The 16,202-nt window shown below is 41.1% G+C and overlaps 1 protein-coding gene across 2 annotated transcripts; it reads left to right on the forward strand.

The window, feature by feature from the left end:
• Positions 1-23: 23 nt before the first annotated feature.
• Positions 24-15,482, forward strand: NDC1 (NDC1 transmembrane nucleoporin). 2 transcript variants are annotated; one of them, XM_048944474.1, is made up of 19 exons: positions 138-266; positions 353-473; positions 602-703; positions 1,113-1,287; positions 1,754-1,892; positions 2,585-2,693; positions 4,119-4,170; positions 4,770-4,902; positions 6,170-6,262; positions 7,355-7,436; positions 8,314-8,469; positions 9,523-9,562; positions 9,662-9,777; positions 9,907-10,025; positions 10,255-10,305; positions 11,793-11,856; positions 12,962-13,062; positions 14,003-14,163; positions 15,225-15,482. In XM_048944474.1, the coding sequence occupies exons 1-19, from the start codon at positions 222-224 to the stop codon at positions 15,286-15,288; spliced, it is 1,923 nt and encodes a 640-aa protein (XP_048800431.1). In that variant the 5' UTR covers positions 138-221; the 3' UTR covers positions 15,289-15,482. The 2 variants fall into 2 exon arrangements, with proteins under 2 accessions (XP_048800432.1, XP_048800431.1); XM_048944475.1 differs by having other exon boundaries at positions 24-266; positions 9,523-9,777.
• Positions 15,483-16,202: the final 720 nt, after the last annotated feature.

Consider the following 16,202-nt stretch of genomic DNA (forward strand, 5'->3'; position numbering starts at 1 on the left):
TGCGCCGCTCGTTTCTCCGCCTGCGCCGCGCGGGGGATGCCGGGACTTGCAGTCCTCTCCACGTTGCGTGCCTGCTCTGCTTCCTGTCGGGGGTGGGCGGGGAAAAGGGGCGTCGCGCTCTTCCTATTGGCTGCCCCGAGCTTCCCGCCGTGCTGCGCCGGAAGCGGCGTGCGGGAGGAGGCCGTTGGGCGGCGGAGACTTTGAACGGCGCCGGGCCCGGCATGGAGGCGGCGGCGGCGGGCCGGCAGCGGGCCCTGCTCCGCCAGGTGAGCGCGGCGCTGCCGCGACCCTTTCCTCACGTATCCTCTCCCTTCCCCGTGCCCTCCTCCCCCTCACGCCGCCTCTCCCTCAGGTGCTGGGCTGGAGGCTGGCGGCCGCCGTCGCCTGGTCCGTGCTGCTGCTGCCCGTCTGCACCGCGGCCTTCGTTCTCCTCAGCGGCGTCCAGCCCCTGCGCCCGCTGCGCTGGCTGTCCGGTACGTGCCGTGCCCTGCCCTGCCCGGCCCGCGTTCTCCCTCAGGCTTCCTCAGCGGCGGGTCTTCCTAGCTGGGCTTGTTTATTACTGCAGTCTTCTGAGGGCTGATTGTTTCTTTCCTTCCTTTAGATTCTTTCGATGATTTATATACTTCACATGTCATCTTCTGCATCCTTCTGATGTCTGCTGTGATTCTGATAATAAGCGTTTTCAACGTGGAGTTTTATGCAGGTGGGTTGCATGCTGAACTGGCTGTGGTTCCGGTTATAAATCAGATGGGGGTGTGAGAGATTTGTTTTCACCTCTTGCAAATTTGCTTTTAGTTAACGTAGGAGGCACATAAAAGGTATTTTTAAATAGAGGTAGCAGTCTATTTAATTACTGCTGCAGTGAGCGAGGAAAGGTGTGAAAATCGTGGGTTTGAGTCAGAAGGGGACTCAGATGGCAGCAGGAGAGGCAGCCCAGATGTGTGCATGCTTCACCGCTCCGTCCCTCTGCGTTGCTTTCTGTATCTGGTGACTGATTCCAGCTGAAAGTGTGGTGCCAATGCCTTTTTTTTTTTTTTTTTTTTTTTTTTTTTCTTTAAATGACATGTTCTATTGATAGCAAATAAAAATTCACTTTTGGCTTTTATTTACAGTTGTGCCATCGATCCCGTGCTCTCGATTAGCGCTGATAGGAAAAATAATTCACCCTCAGCAAGTTATCCATTCAGTTGCTCATGCTGTAATGGGCATGTTGGTTGCTTGGTGTGCTGCAGTTATGACAAAAGGGAGGTTCCAATTTCTTGCTGTGCCCTGCACAATTTCAGAAAGGTAATTATGTCTGTGTGTTAAGGATAAGTTATGGAAAGAGCTGCTGTTGTAAAAGTAGGTCCCGATGGCCATTTTTTTCTATGTAAGAGACTGAAATTTCAGTGCTGTCAAAAAAATGAGCAAGCATGCGTTAATATTTTTTAATAAAGGCTAGGAAATGCCTCAACTGAGAAATATTATGATACACGGGGAGATAAATGGGCCAGAAACCCAGAATGACTGCATTGTTGGGATTGTCGATGGAGAGTTGCCAGGTTGGTTGTCATTTGAACTAAGTCTCTGATGGGTGTGCCTTACTTCTGAAATATCAGAAGTATCCTCATGCATAAAGTACAGAAATAAGTAATGGGAATTAGACATGCTCAGATACAATCACATGTATGATCAGGAGAGCAGAAGTGAAGTTTCTCTTTGAATTCCAAACGCTGGATTTAAAAAAAAATTAATATTAAGTTTTCTCTTTTAGCCTCGATGACGCTGTTCCTCAGATGTGCCTAAATGAATACCACCTCTTCTTTCTACTTTCTGGTGCTTTCATGGGATACTGTTACAGTCTCTTATACCTCATTAACAACATGAATTATTTGCCGTTTCCAATCATACAGGTAAGCAGTTTTATAGATCTGAGCAGAAAGATAAAGAAAACAATTATTGAAAAATAGCCTTGATTGTTTGTATCTTTGAATGTGGCAGCACCAGGTCTCAGTTGGCTTTTACCAGTAGATTAAAGCTGAGTGAACGTATGTTTTGGTGCCAGTAATGTTCACCTTCCTTCTTGCTGCTCAGCCTCTTTCATACAGGTGCAGGGTGCTGAGGGCCCTGTGTTGCACATTCAAAGCTGGCTAAGGTGGACCATTGCAGGAGATGAGCTGCAGGAAAGCAGCAATATACATGAACTGATTATTAACGTCAGGAACTAGCAACAAAGGTTACCTAAAAGCTGAAAATGCTCAGGGCTTTTAGATGATTGTTTTCAAACAGAAATTTATCAGTTGTGATGGAGTGCCAGATTTTTTTCAAGTCTGAAGAGCATACAGTGAGTTAAGCTTAAACTCAGCATCCAGAGCTAATTTGTGTGCTTCTACTGTGGAACTGATCCCTTCAGAGGGGGCTGTAGCAGTTCTGCAGAAATCTAGCAGAGAGAAAGTGAGGGCTGACATGTGAACTGCAGCCCAGAAATATTGCTCCTGATTAGTTTTAATTTGTCTAGGCTACAGGTTTTAAAGCAGGCTTTTATTTTTTTAACTGTTTCACCAGTTTGTTCTGAATGCTATGAAACTGTTGTTTTTGCTTCTAGCAATACAAGTACTTACGTTTCAGAAGGTCTTTGCCTCTCCTCATGAAACACAGCTGTGTGGAATCTCTGTACTCAGTTAGAAACTTCTGCGTTGCGTATTACTTCTTTGGTAAGGATTTGTAAAGTTGGAGTGCCTGTATTTTGAATTCCTTTATTTTAGGCAGGGAATCTATGCTGTTTTTTCAGCCTCTCAGATTGCTTGCTGCAGGTGTGTGGGCTTATTTAAACAAATAAGACAAGTAATGTCTCTCTAGAATAGTGCGAATAGGCACAGTTTGCACGCTGCTATTAATTCTTAAAGCCTTACAGCATTTTGGTTAGCACGTGAGAAATGTCTCTCTTTCCAAAGAGGTTAACACCTTGCAGAGGAATTTCTCAGCCAGTTGGTAACATCACATGAGTAAGAACATTACCATTTTCTAAGAAGACAACTGGGAACACTAGTTCTCTAACCTGAAGCCTGTGTTTTTGGACACAGGGCCAAAACATTGATCCTCCTCCAGAGGGTTGTTTCTGGTGTTCTCCTCTTGGAAGGAAATTCCACTGCAGGCAGCTGTGAAGTAACTTGCACGTAGGAGGAGCTACCAAGCTCTAACCAGCTAGCATTGCAGAGGATGCATTTTGAAACCTTTTTGGCCACTATTTGTGTGTCCATTCTGATCTGTGTAAAAATACTTTGTTTCTAGGCTTGGAGTATAATTGAAGAATTTTGTTTTTATTTGTAACTTAAATATATTTAACTCAGTTTTTTTGTCACGTGGGTAAATGTTGCTATGCCTGGCTTACTCCTTCCATTGTCTGGTATTGGGAATAGTCTCAGAGCAGAACCTGGAACATTGGCAGCAGGTACAACTTCTGTGTACGTAGTGCCACCATTCCTTACTACTTCTAAGCAAAACCAAGCACTTTGGCTTTATTCCCAAGTGCAGTTTATTTGCAGTTATTTGGAGAAAACTGGGGAGAAAAATGCAGTTTGCCTCCCTTCTGGGAGAATCAAGAATCATTCCTTAAAATGATAATGATAAATTCTACTGATGGGCACAGCTGGGTTGGACTGGATGAAATACAGGGAGGTTTCTTTTATGTTAGGGTTGTAGTTATACTTCTAAATGATGTAAAACTATGCTAGAGCGTTTTCCATTGGGGCAACTGCTTCAAGATTGGTTTCTTCTGTATCTGTATGAGTGCTCTGCTGCTGTCTGAGCTGTGGTGAAAATGAATATCAAATTACTATTAACTCCTTTGATAGAGGAGAAATACAAATATTCCAGTGCTGAGAAGCTAGTTGCAAGAGCAACATCTCTCACCATATTGTTGTTGTCCTGGCACCTCTTCTTCCATTCTCTCATTCCTATTTATTAAGAAACAGAAGAGAGAAACCCCAAAGGCAGATTGTTTTCTTGCACGTGTGTTACAAGGCCGTTCTTTGTATTTTATATATGCATTCTACTTCAGTCTTCTTGTTGGCCTGCTGTGTGCTTGTTTGCCTGTGTTTTACTTCCTTCTGTGTTGTGTTTATTTCTTTGTTCCCTAGGTTATATCCCAAAGATGTGGATAAGCACCACAATGGATCTTCGTATAGACAGGTGGGTACCTTGTGCTGAAAATTTGGAGGGGAATATTGCCAACAGCTGCCTTTCCAGGTAGTCCAGCTTAGCAACTGGTCCTTTGTGCATAGTAGGGCTCTGTTCCTGACCTCCCCCAGAGCATGGGAGCGTTGGAGGCTTCTGAAATAAACCCCACGAGGGCCAGCAGCCCCTGGTAAGAGCCATTTTGTAGCTAGGCTGTAAGGAATCCTCTTTGGTAGCCTTCATCTCTGTAAAACTGAAATATTTGGAAGGGTATTCTCTCCAGATCTTGTTTGTGGTTTTTATCCAGTTCTGTGTTTTCAGGATGTTTTCATTTTTATACATCACTGTGATTCCTCTTCAAATAGGGAAATGGCAGCTTTTAATACTCTAATGCACTGAAGTTGTGATTACAGTCATTTATTCCATGTGGCTTTTTCCTTAATTTCATTAATTTTAATTTCATCTAATCACCTCTAATAGAAAGCTAAAGAGATGTGATCTCATAACATCTTTATGGGACTTGTTGAGAACCACCAACAAAATCAACAACGAGCAGCCTACTGAAAATGCCCTCCACAATAAAAATACTTTTATCTTGGTTGATTTATTTGCAGTAAATTGCATCCTCTTGACACACTGTCTGGCTTATTGGATCTCTCCTTATTTTACCACGCCTGGTTATGTGGTGTGTTTCTTCTGGTCACCTGGTACATTGCGTGGTTGTTCTTCAAGATCTACGCTACAGAGGTTGGTGTGCTGTGACAGTGCTGAAGTGTTCTGCTGATAATGCTTTCTTTTCAAAAGCAAGAACTTGTGACACACACCTGCAGGTTATGTGAGAAGGTGATATCCAGAAATGAGATCTCAGTCCAATTTATCACCAGAAAGGGTAACAGAAGGTGGTCAGTGTTCTGCAAGCTAAGCTCTGCGAATCTCACATTTCAACCAGGCATCCAAATTCTCCAAAGGAGAGACACGTTAATAAGAGTTCAGGCTGCAGTATTATAATAGACTTCAAGCAGCCCTGGGAATTAATATGCTTTTGCATTTTCATTCAATCACTGTTACAAATTAATGTGGCTAAAAAAAGACCATTTGAATATATAATGAATCACATTAGAATAAATCTGAGACTGTGCTTATGGGGGTGGTGGGAGTGGGGAGTGCTGGGGGGGTGACAAGGAAAAGGCAGCCAAGAATCTCTAAGCTTACATCAGATCCACACAGCTGTTTTGTTAACCCTTTGACAGCCATGGCTATTATCAATTCCAGTCGTGCAGCTGGGGAGGAGAAAAAGTGATAATAAGTAATCTGAATTCAGTGACAGTGAACAAATAAACTGGCAGAGTCTGTGCCCAAAGTGATTCATGTTCTGTAGTATTAAAAATATGCAATGCTTGATAACAACATAAGCAGTTATTTATATTTGAAGGCTTTCTTAGTTTATCAACGAAACAGTGTAGGAGGAGAATTCTAAAATCTTTCATTGTTTAATAAAAGATCCCTGCAGTTTTTCATTGGATTGGTTACATCTTAAAAGACAGATACAGCAGTTGAAATGTCTTGTTTTTGGCTGTGGTGTCGATAGATTTTTCTCCCACTTATCATTATGATAGTAATCTGTCTACACATGATTTGCCCAGCTGTATGGGTACATGGGGGGCATTTCAAGATAAAGGGAGCTGGATTTTTCTAAGACCTTGGCCTTAATGTGAGGAGTGGCCTTTGTTGTGTGCTTGTTTGGTTTTGTTGTTGCTTCTGTTAGAAATTTCAAGGCAGTTTGTAGTAAGTTGGAGCAGTTGGGTGTGTGCTTTTGTGGTCCATAATTCCTGACGAGCACCAACTCAGATATGATCTTTCTTAAGCTTTTCTCCCCCCCATGTTTTGCACTGGTGATGTGGTGTGTTTCTTCTGGTTACCTGGTACATTGCGTGGCTGTTCTTCAAGATCTGTGCTACAGAGGTTGGTGTGCTGTGGCAGTGTGTATAACACAACTTCTGGTATTTATTTTTAGACACATCACTTTCCTGTTCAGCCAACTTTTGCTGAGGAGACAGACCAATGCCTGCCTAAAATCCTAAACAGCAACCCTCCGCTCATTATAAAGGTAATTGGATTTCTGCAATATTCCCAGTTAGATTTGTGCTGGGAAGCTGATTCTCAAACTGTGATCTGCTGTGTGGCAGCTAGAGAAACTGCTGCTAGTTCTTTATAAAGCTGCCTCAGGGCTGAGAGAGACAGTCACAATGGTGAAAACTTGTTTAGTAGTGACATCTGCTGGTGCTCACCATGCTATACTACTTTTAGGCTGAAGATGGATTCATTTAGAGGTGAAGGTGAGATGTATGCCTGCAGTAATAATGTTAGTTTGTAATGATGCTAAAATAAAAGGTTATGAATGCTTTCTTTTCTTGCCATTGTGGTAAACAGTAATTTTGGTGAGGCTGTGTTAGACTTTAGTAGAACTTACTGTTTATAATAATCAAGAATTGAAGACCTCATATAAAAAGTGTTGTGTAAACATAGATGACTTTATTCTGCAGCACGTGGAAGATCTGTGTTTAATGATTATATGGATCTCTGATAAGGCTAGAGATAAAATGGGATTCAAGTGAATTGCAACCTCCTGTAAGCTCTGTTACATTATCAAAGGATCTGTGAGGAAGAATCAATCACAGCACAGCAACTGCTGAGATTATGAATTAGGCTGAAGTGTCTAATTTATAATTGGGTCTTGCACAGTGAGAGAAATCTGGTTATCATTGATCTGCCCCATTCATTACTTATCATGTGAAAAAGCAGTGTTAGGCTTTGTGCTGTTGGCACACTGCAGATGAGCTCTGGCTTGCAAAAACAGTTTGTTCTCAACAGTTTGTTCTCTAGACTTGAGCTCTTTTTCTCTGAGTTGTTAGCTATTAAGATTGAATTAAAGTAAAGCCCTAGATTTTCTTTAGCTCCAAAGGAAGAACATACCAGTAGAGTTCTGCAAAGCTCTGCTCAGACACTCTATCCAAACTGGTTCTGGGAATACATGCAGTCTTTTGCCTGTTTTTTTTCTTCCCTCCTGCCCCTATCACATGGCTTGTCATAATCTGTGCAAACTTGGTCTTTGTTAGAATTGCATTTCTGTGGGTAACAACAGTTTTTAAGGAACCTCCTTGGAATTTGCGCTTGTGAAAACACTTCCCTTTCCTTGCAGTTTTTAGCCTTACAAGACTTGATGTTACTTTCCCAGTATTCTCCTGTTCGACGTCAGGAGGTCTTTAGCCTCAGCCAACCAGGTAAGAGCTCAGGTTGATTTTTATTTTTATTTTTTTTTAATTAAATGTTTGCTGAATGTGTTGACAAGTGTTTTTATTTTTTAACTGCTGTGATGTATGCTATGTAAACTATGAGGCCTCCTAAGTAAAAATGTCCTTTTGATGCCTTTTCCAAAAGGATGCTTAGTTCTCTGTATTCACATTGTTTTATCTACTCAATAAATACCAGTCCCTGTTATTTGATTTAAATGACAACTGTGAGGAAACACAGGCCTTAAAGTATTGAAAGCAAGATCCTTGTGACGTCACCTATCAAATAATGCAAACTGAATAATCCAACTCATGTATGTAAGGCCAGTGTTCAGATGTGAGATTAAACTGAGCATAGGTAGTGGGTCACCACTGGAATTATGAAAGCAAACAAAGGCCACGATTTCATTTAGTGTACAAGCCTCTTGCTGTATATGAAGATATGGCAGAGAAGGGCAGCTGAGTCTGCCTAGAAACGTTTGAAAACTTTGTTGCTCATCATTGGGATTTCTGATGTTTGCACAACTTCTAAAGCATTTCCCATTACCACTGATATTACTTTGTTCATTTTAGTTAATTTCAAATCTGATGGACCAAACTGCTCGTTTCCCACGTGCTTAATGGGTTTCACTGAAGTCTTGTGGAGTTATTAATTGCCAGTAGGATGGAATCTGTCCATGTTTTCATCTTCTTTTCAGTATAAATATACTGCTGCAGTAAAAACGCACTGTGGCTTTTTACAAATGGAATGGTGCTGCTGTCTTTGAAGCTTTTTGCTGAGAGCAAATGTGCACTGTTGGAATAGATATGAGGATACTGTGGAGATCAAACATACCTACTGCATTTCCTTTTATGTGAATGCTCCTAGGTGGGCACCCACACAACTGGACTGCGATATCAAGGGAGTGTTTGAGTCTTCTGACTGATCTGACCCAGAGGTTGATTGCACAGCAGGAAGCTGCAGCAGCAAATGGGAGAGCAAAGCAGCAAGTGGGAGAGATGAAAGTATCTCCGCAGACTCCAGGTATGTGAGGAAATGCTCATAATGCTTTGTAAAGCATGAGAATAGCATTAGACTAATGCACCTATGTGATCTGAATGAAGTTGTATGGAAAAATGAGTTAAGGGGGTTCTGCAAATAGATGGGAACATTTAAAAAGGAAATCCCACCCCCGTTTCATTTCGATCCCCTAAACAAATGGAAAGCATCAAAAGTGTGCTTACTTTGTTTACTTTGCTTGATGTTACATTCAAGGCAGTATGGTCTTCCACACTTGCATGAGTTAAGAAAGTCTAATTATTAGTGTTATTATTAGAATATGACTGAATCTAAGAACTCTAAGACCTTCCAGGAGATGCTTTATAACTTGCTTAGCTGTTCTTCTGGCTACCTTAAGATGACAGTTAGTTTTTGTTGTCATAAGGACTTTGAACATGTTTATGTGGCTCACTGAGTATCATGGTAAAAGAAGAAGAGCCAGTTTGAGTTTTGAGCTGCATGCAGGCAGCACACATTTCAGGTGTTTCACATGCTGGTCTTAGGCATCATTCCTGGCAGCAGAGCTATGTCTGTATGAGGGCTGGCAGGTAACTGGATCCCTTAGCAGTCAGTGCCTGGGAAACAAGCGTACTCCTGTCCAGGGAACAGCAGGGGACAGTTGGTATGTCAGAGGTGAATTTCTTCTAGTGCTGTTGCTGCTGCCTTGGAATTTGTGGCTGACGTGTTTCGTACCAATCAGAAAGAACTGTTGTTCTTATTTAGGAACTGTCCTTAAGTACCCTTGCCTTCCAGTACTAATACTAGGAATGCTAAAGATGCTTTGTGATGATACATCCAATGCATTGTAATGCTAGTTAGCAGAAGGAGATGTTCAGGAAATCCATCATCAGTTTGAGAACAAGAGGAAAGAACTTTTAAAAACTCTGTGCTCAGGTTGATATGTAATTCTTTGCAAGGTGGAAGCAATGTCTGTTAATAAAAACTCTTAACAATACAAAGTTGTTGAAGCAGCAATCCAGTAACAAACCCGTGTCTTGACAGCATGTTTATTTACGTGCAGCATATTTCTCTTGTTAGGAGCTGCAGGGGCAGAAGATATCCCTTTCCAGTTACAGAGGTCTAATGTTGTTCCCAGAGCTGCTATGTCTTCCCTGGTTAAATCATCCTCAGTGCCTTTAAAGGCATCGCCTGGGTCTGATATTGGTTCACCTTTCAGTTCACCTGCTTTAACTTGCAAGGCGGGAATTCTGGAGTTAAATTCTCCTTGGCATGGAAAAGTCCAGAGTCCTCTTGTTGTGCGAAGGGGACCAAAGCTGTGGACATCAGGTTCAGGTAAAGACTTTTCTGCTACGTTTGTTCTTACCCTCGTAGTCATAGATGTAGATGCCAGTAGAGATCTACATGCGTGAGAGGAAAAGGGACAGAAACCTGTTTTCTGAGGAGACTGCATTTCTCTTGTAGGTCTGCAACTGAATGGTTCCCACCACGAATCCTTCCCAGCGCTCTCTGTCGCGAGAGTTGGCAGTGAGGCTGTGCAGCCAAGTTTGATTTACACATGGCTCCAGAACAAGCAAGAACAGGTAGAGTAAAAGTTGCAGCACAGATAGATTACAGCCAATACAGCTTAAGTGTTCTCTCTTCTGAAAGAACTCTTGAATAATACTTCTTCAATTAGCTTGCACGACTTAATGAAACATATTCTGCCTCACTCAATTCCTTTACACTGTATAAAGATGGTAGAGGTGAGGAGGCTTAACTTTGCTTGCCTTCTGATAAATACTGTGTTTTTCATCTTCTGTTTCTTTTCAGATAAAAAACTTCTTATCAAGACGAGTGCTGATAATGTATTTCTTCAGCAAGGTAGTCATGATCATGTGTTGTGTGAGTGAGCAGCACGGTTTAGAAAATGCATGAACATGTGAGATCTGCTGTTGCAATGTGTGTCTTTTCCATATAGTAATGATTTAGAACACTGTCCAGCTCTGAGCTCCCCAGCTCAAAAAAGACAGGGATCTCTTTGGAAGAGTCCAGTGGAGGGCCACAAAGATGACAGAGGGCCTGGAGCATCTGCTTATGAGGAGAGACTGAGGAACTGGGGTCTGTTCAGCCAGGGAAAAGATAAAGGTTTATAAATACCTGAAGGGAAGTGGGAAGCAAGTGGATAAGCCCAGATTCCTCTTGGTGGTGCACAGCAATAGGACACAGAATAATGGCCTAAAATTTGAACGTAGGAAGTTCAAGTTTTAGGTTCAAGTTATTCCACACAAACTTGTGGAGTAGCTTCCTTATAGTAAGAGTGGCACAGCACTGGAATGGGCTGCACAGTGAGAGTTCCTTACGTGGAGATACTCAAGACCTGGCTGGACACCTGCCTGTGTGAGCTGTGGTGGGGTACCTGCTTTAGCAGGGGGGTTGGACTCAGCTCTTGAGGTCCCTTCCAGTCCCTGCAGTTCTGTGATTCAGAAGTTCTTTTTTCTAATCTAATTGTAAGTACAGTGCTGTCTTTATTGTGATACTTAAAGCAGGACTATCCTGTGCCTGTATTATAAAAGTAAATATTTGGTTAAGCTAGGCTGTTTATAAGCAGCATTTTGCTTGAAGTATCATAATAAAACAACTGAGAACGTAAAAATGCAGTTATCTCAGGATGCTAACTGCTAGATGGTGTAAGTCTCTAGTTAAGGTTAGGATTCTGTTAATAGTACTTTGTCAGGCTAGTGTACCAAGTGAATGCTTTGGGGGAAAAAAGTTAGCTGGATTTCTTGGAATTTCTCCTTCTGAAACATTGGTACTAATTTTACTTCTACCTTTCAGTTGTAAAGTATTTCAGTAGTGTAAGTGTTTATACTGTGCAAGTTTGGCTTAGTTTTTGCACAAAAAAACAGTTGAGTTGAGTGCTTCTCTTAACAAAACTGAACACCTTAATTAAGCTTTACAGAGCAAATCTCCTCTACTGTAGGTCTTTGTTTTTATAGGTTTCACTCATTTTTGTATGCAGATCTCTTCTGTGCGTGTGAGAGTTATTCACATATAGCAGTCTTGTCAGCTAGACTAGAATGGAGACTGAGTCAAACAAGGTCATAATATAGGAATGGAGAGATTAGTGTTTATTTAGCCCTTGAGAACAAGCTAGCAAATATACTTTCTCTCTTGGAATCTTCACTTCTAGCTAGAGCTTTGTGGGCAGCTCCTACAGATTTATCTGGGCATTTCCTGACATTTGTCAGCCTTGCAGATCTTTTCTGAGGAGTCATGTGAGCTGAAGAAATGTGTATGATTTAATTGAAACCTGCAGTTTTGGTGATGCTTTTAGGTTGTGTGCTTAGAATGCTTTGATTTCTTCTCAGCATCCGGAAGCCTCCATCCAAGCTGTTTTCTCTGATGCCCAGATGCACATTTGGGCATTGGAAGGTAAGCAGTTTCTGTTCCCAGTTTTTCTGCTCCTATGGTTCATGGAACTACAAAACCTGTAAAAGCTTTGCATCTTTTTTGATAGAAATACAACTGCTTTTCTATAATGTGAATAAAGATCTCATTCACTTCTTGATTTTGAAATCCCATGCACAGTTTTTTGTTTGTTCCATGGAGGCAGTGATTCCTGGATTTGATTTGTTGCTTTTCTTCCACATTAACCCATTTATCTATCAGCTTCACATTTTCTTTCAGTAAGAAATTTTTTTTGCAGCAGGTTTTCTTCCTGAAGTGTCTTTCTTTGTTAGCTGGGGGTGTGGAGGCAGGCAGGCATTCAAGTAGTAAGTTAACAAATAATTTGGAAGAAGTGGCCTAGAGAGATTTAAAAGAAAACCAACGAGGACGTGGCTGCACAACAGGACTTTCTTGCTTGTTTATCTCAGTGTCAAGAGCAAACACCAGTCTTTAGAATCCTTGACTGGATTTCACTGTGCAAAGATCAGTCCTCCTCCTGGGTTAGATGTTTTATGGACAGGTTGTGTCAGATCAAAGGTGATGAGTCAAGAAATATGGTCAGGAGATGGGGATCATAAATATGGTTTTGCAGGAAGTATTGTTTGTGTCTTAACAAGGGTTGGTGAGCGAGGCTGCAGTGCTTTTTAATGGAATAAACTGAGAAGGGTTTAAAAGCTCAATCCACTTTTCAAATCCAATTTTCAGAGTAGTAAAGTTGTTGTATAAGCTGAACAAAACTTTCAGTAATCTGGAAATGTTTCTGCATGACTGAGATTGTGAAATAGCACTTGTCTTGTGGTTGATGTCAGGTACAGTTCTGATCAGAGGAGCAGAAAGGGAGCCAGTCCTCTTCTAAATATTTCATGTAATCTCTCTTCCCCTATCATTAGCCTCAAGCTATTGTGCAGCAGTCAGACGAGTGACTGATTTAGCCCTGCAGCAAGCCAAAGCTGAGGTAATGGTCATCTGGCTGCAGAAAGTCCTAAGAATTCCACCACGCTAGTAGGATCTTCAGGAAACATGTAGTCTTTGTTAATGCATCACAAGTTGAGAACTCTGTAATTGTAGCAACCTTTTTTTCCCCCCAAAGGTCTGTCTCATTTGGTAGCAGCCTCCTTCACTGAAGACCAATTTGGAGTTGTTCAAACTACGCTGCCAGCTATCCTGAATACTTTACTGACCCTTCAGGAGGTGAAAGCCATGAACTTTTCCTTACTCTATGAGCAACTTTATGAGAGGAGTTTTGTTAGCTTTGTGTTTTAGCAGCGCTGACCAGTCGTGGCATTGAATTAGTCACTGCTGTAAACAGCTTCTCATCTTCAGTTAATCTAAATGAAACAACCAGTTGACACTGTGTTCCTTATGGGACAGCTGGATAAAAGCCTTGTTAGATCTTTAATATGTAGAAGCAGGAGGTGCATTTTTACTGAAATATTGAACCAAGCATGCAGTACTTTTTAAATTAAACATCTTCCTTCAAGGGTGCATCAAATATCCTGTATCTTAAGCTTACATAGGACTTGGTCTTCAATGGGCTGTACAGAATTCTTCATACGATCTGCAGCACTTGGAGGCTTTGCAAACTGCTAGAGATAAGATCACAAAGCAGTGCTGAGGCATTACTCAAACTCTCCAGTTGTTGATGTTTGGAAATGTGAATTGAAAAAAAAAAAGAAAAAAAAAAGATTTGTTTCCAAAGCTGTGCATGTCTTTTTGATACCATCATTTTTACACTTCCTTAGTGGAGATTCTTGGAGAGGATTTTGAGGTTATTAAAGCTTCTCAGTGTAAGTCATTTATTCCAAGAAGAGGTGCTGGGGGAAGGGGCAGGGAGCACCTCCCATGTTTCTGAAGGAAGCAAGATATAACACAAAACAGAATTGGTTTTGTACTGCCGTGCTTAGCATTTAGACTTAATACCAGAGAATCTGATTTCATAGATCTTAATTATTGTGCTGATGTTGATGGCCTGGAAATGTGAGGCCAACTTTGGTTTCCAAGACATTTTTGTGTCTTGGTGGCATTGGAATTTTTTTTTACTTAGCTTTATTTAATAGATATCTTGTTAGTTCTGCTTTAAAGTAACTGACCAGACAGAGGGAGCTCATCTTTTCTTTTTTTTCTCCATTAGGTTGTAGACAGACATTTCAAACTGCCTCACGTTTCTAGCAAACCTCCCAGGAGTTCAGGAAGCCTGGTGGACACATCCTACAAAACACTACGATTTGCACTGAGAGCATCCTTGAAAACAGCTCTGTACCGGATAACCACTGTCTTTGGAGAACACCTGAAGTAAGAACTTTTCTTCATGATTTCTCCCTTGCTAGATTTTTAAATTAAACGTTACTGTGGAAATGGACTTTTGTGCCAAAATCTCTATAGGGCATTATTCTAACATGGCATCTTCCTATTTTCTTTAATTTGTTGAACCTTACAAAGTTTTTGTGTATGTAGATGGTCCTGCTAGAAACTTACTCAAAGAATTATGGGTCCTCAATGAATTTTGTTTATGAACTTTAAAGTGGTCCATGGATGTCACTCAATAATTAAATCTTTGCTGCTGCAAAATAAATTGACTAGAGATAACTATCTGTTTAGTGGGAAGAGAATCTTGGGCAGCCTTACTAAATGCTTCTTGCTGGTCTAACAACTGGCTCTCAGCTGCTGTCACAGCAGGCTGACTTCTGTACTTGGTGTCTGAATGTGTGGAGCTGAAACTTTCTTCACTGTCTGCCCATCTCTCTCTGTGAGATGAAATGTCTCACAGTTTGGAAATGCTATGTGTACAGGATAAATCATGTTGAGATTCTTTCATACGTAAGTCAACTCTGCAAGAATAACAGCTGATCATGAAGCTGTATCAGGGATCATTCAGATGGGATGTTAGGAACAACCTGAACTGAGGGTGGCTGAGTGCTGGAGCCGGCTCCCAGAGGCAGGGCTCATGGCACCAAGCTGCCAGAGTTCAACAAGCATTTGGCCGTGCTGTCAGGCATAGGGTTTAGTTTTTAAGGTTGTTATCTGTGCAGCCAGGAGTTGGACTCAGAGATCCTTGTGAGTCCCTTCCAACTCACAATGTTGTGATGCCATGATTAAACAGGTGAAGAAACAGATGAGCTTTCTAGGCATAATTGTCTTTTAGCAGTGGAAGCTGTTGAATTGATATTTTTAAGGATTCATACCTACTTTTCTGTGTGTTTTTCTTGGAACCTAAGCTTTCGTACAGCTGGGTTTTCTAAATTTCAACTTGAGTGCAGATGTTTATTTCAGTGTGCACTTAGTTTTGGCATGAGGTTTCATATTGTGGTGTACTACATTTAATGTAAAAACTTATGTTCTGTGTTTGTTTTTAGTGCAGTGCAAGTCTCTACAGAACATAAGAAAAGACTTCAGCAGTTCTTGGAGTATAAAGAATAAATATCAGATTTTGATACAGCTACAGTTTGGTGCTTCTGGTAAGAAGAAAGTGGGACTACTGAGCCTTTTTATCCTGTATTGTTGAAAAAACATGTGGAAGTACAAGTTGCAGAATGAAACTCTTAAAGTTGTAGAAAGTCTCTTCCAGTTTTGGAAGAGTTCATCTTTTGTATAATAAAATGTCTTAAAATTCATCTTGCCTTCCTTTAACATCACTTACAGGTGAGAAAGTGTCAGTTCTTATTTTATGTCAGACTGTGACATTTGAGATTATCAGACTTACTCTCCCTTTTAGTTTTTTCCTCATATATTCTTTCCCTGCTTTTCCTGATGAAGGGCTGAGTGGAGATTTACACAGATACCTCATGTCCCTGAGTGTTTCATAAATTTAGCTGCTAACACTTTCAGCTCAGATGAAGCGTCTGCTTTAAGAATAAGAAACAGATGTGCCAAGGAATAAAAGGTGCTGCTCTCCTGTAGGATGGAAATGTTCCTTCTGAGCAGAATGGCTATGTGAAAAGGTATTGGTGAGACAAAATACTGCTTGAATTTATCAGCATGGATTTTATTGTCTTCAGGGTGACCTGGGAAACGAGCTCTGATCTTCACAGAGACATACAGGAGGCATTTACTGTATTTGGTAAAAGCTGCAGGTAGTGATATTGTGCATGAAAGGTTGGATCAGCAGCTTTCTGTTCAGGTGGATATGAAGGATCTTTGTAACATGTCCACCTTTTTCAAGGCAATGTAACTATTGGTAGCTGCTGATGAAAAGTGACTTTTTAAAAAGCATCTTTTACATTTCTTATTTGCAAGCAGACCTGTCCAAATAGTTTGAAAAATGAACTGTCCCATTTTTAAACTGACTCCAGTTACTGTGATATCTACAGAAGAAAACTTGCACAGTGTGTGAA

This window comes from Lagopus muta, chromosome 5 (genome assembly GCF_023343835.1).
Source record: "Lagopus muta isolate bLagMut1 chromosome 5, bLagMut1 primary, whole genome shotgun sequence".
Classification (NCBI taxonomy): Eukaryota; Metazoa; Chordata; class Aves; order Galliformes; family Phasianidae; genus Lagopus; species Lagopus muta.

Bases quoted from the DNA above. Each gene is read 5' to 3' on its own strand.
- NDC1 (XM_048944475.1), top strand. From the start codon at position 222: ATGGAGGCGGCGGCGGCGGGCCGGCAGCGGGCCCTGCTCCGCCAG. The intron at 2,694-4,118 runs GTAAGGATTTGT...TTTGTTCCCTAG, and splicing joins CGTTGCGTATTACTTCTTTG to GTTATATCCCAAAGATGTGG. The intron at 10,026-10,254 runs GTAGAGTAAAAG...GTTTCTTTTCAG, and splicing joins TCCAGAACAAGCAAGAACAG to ATAAAAAACTTCTTATCAAG.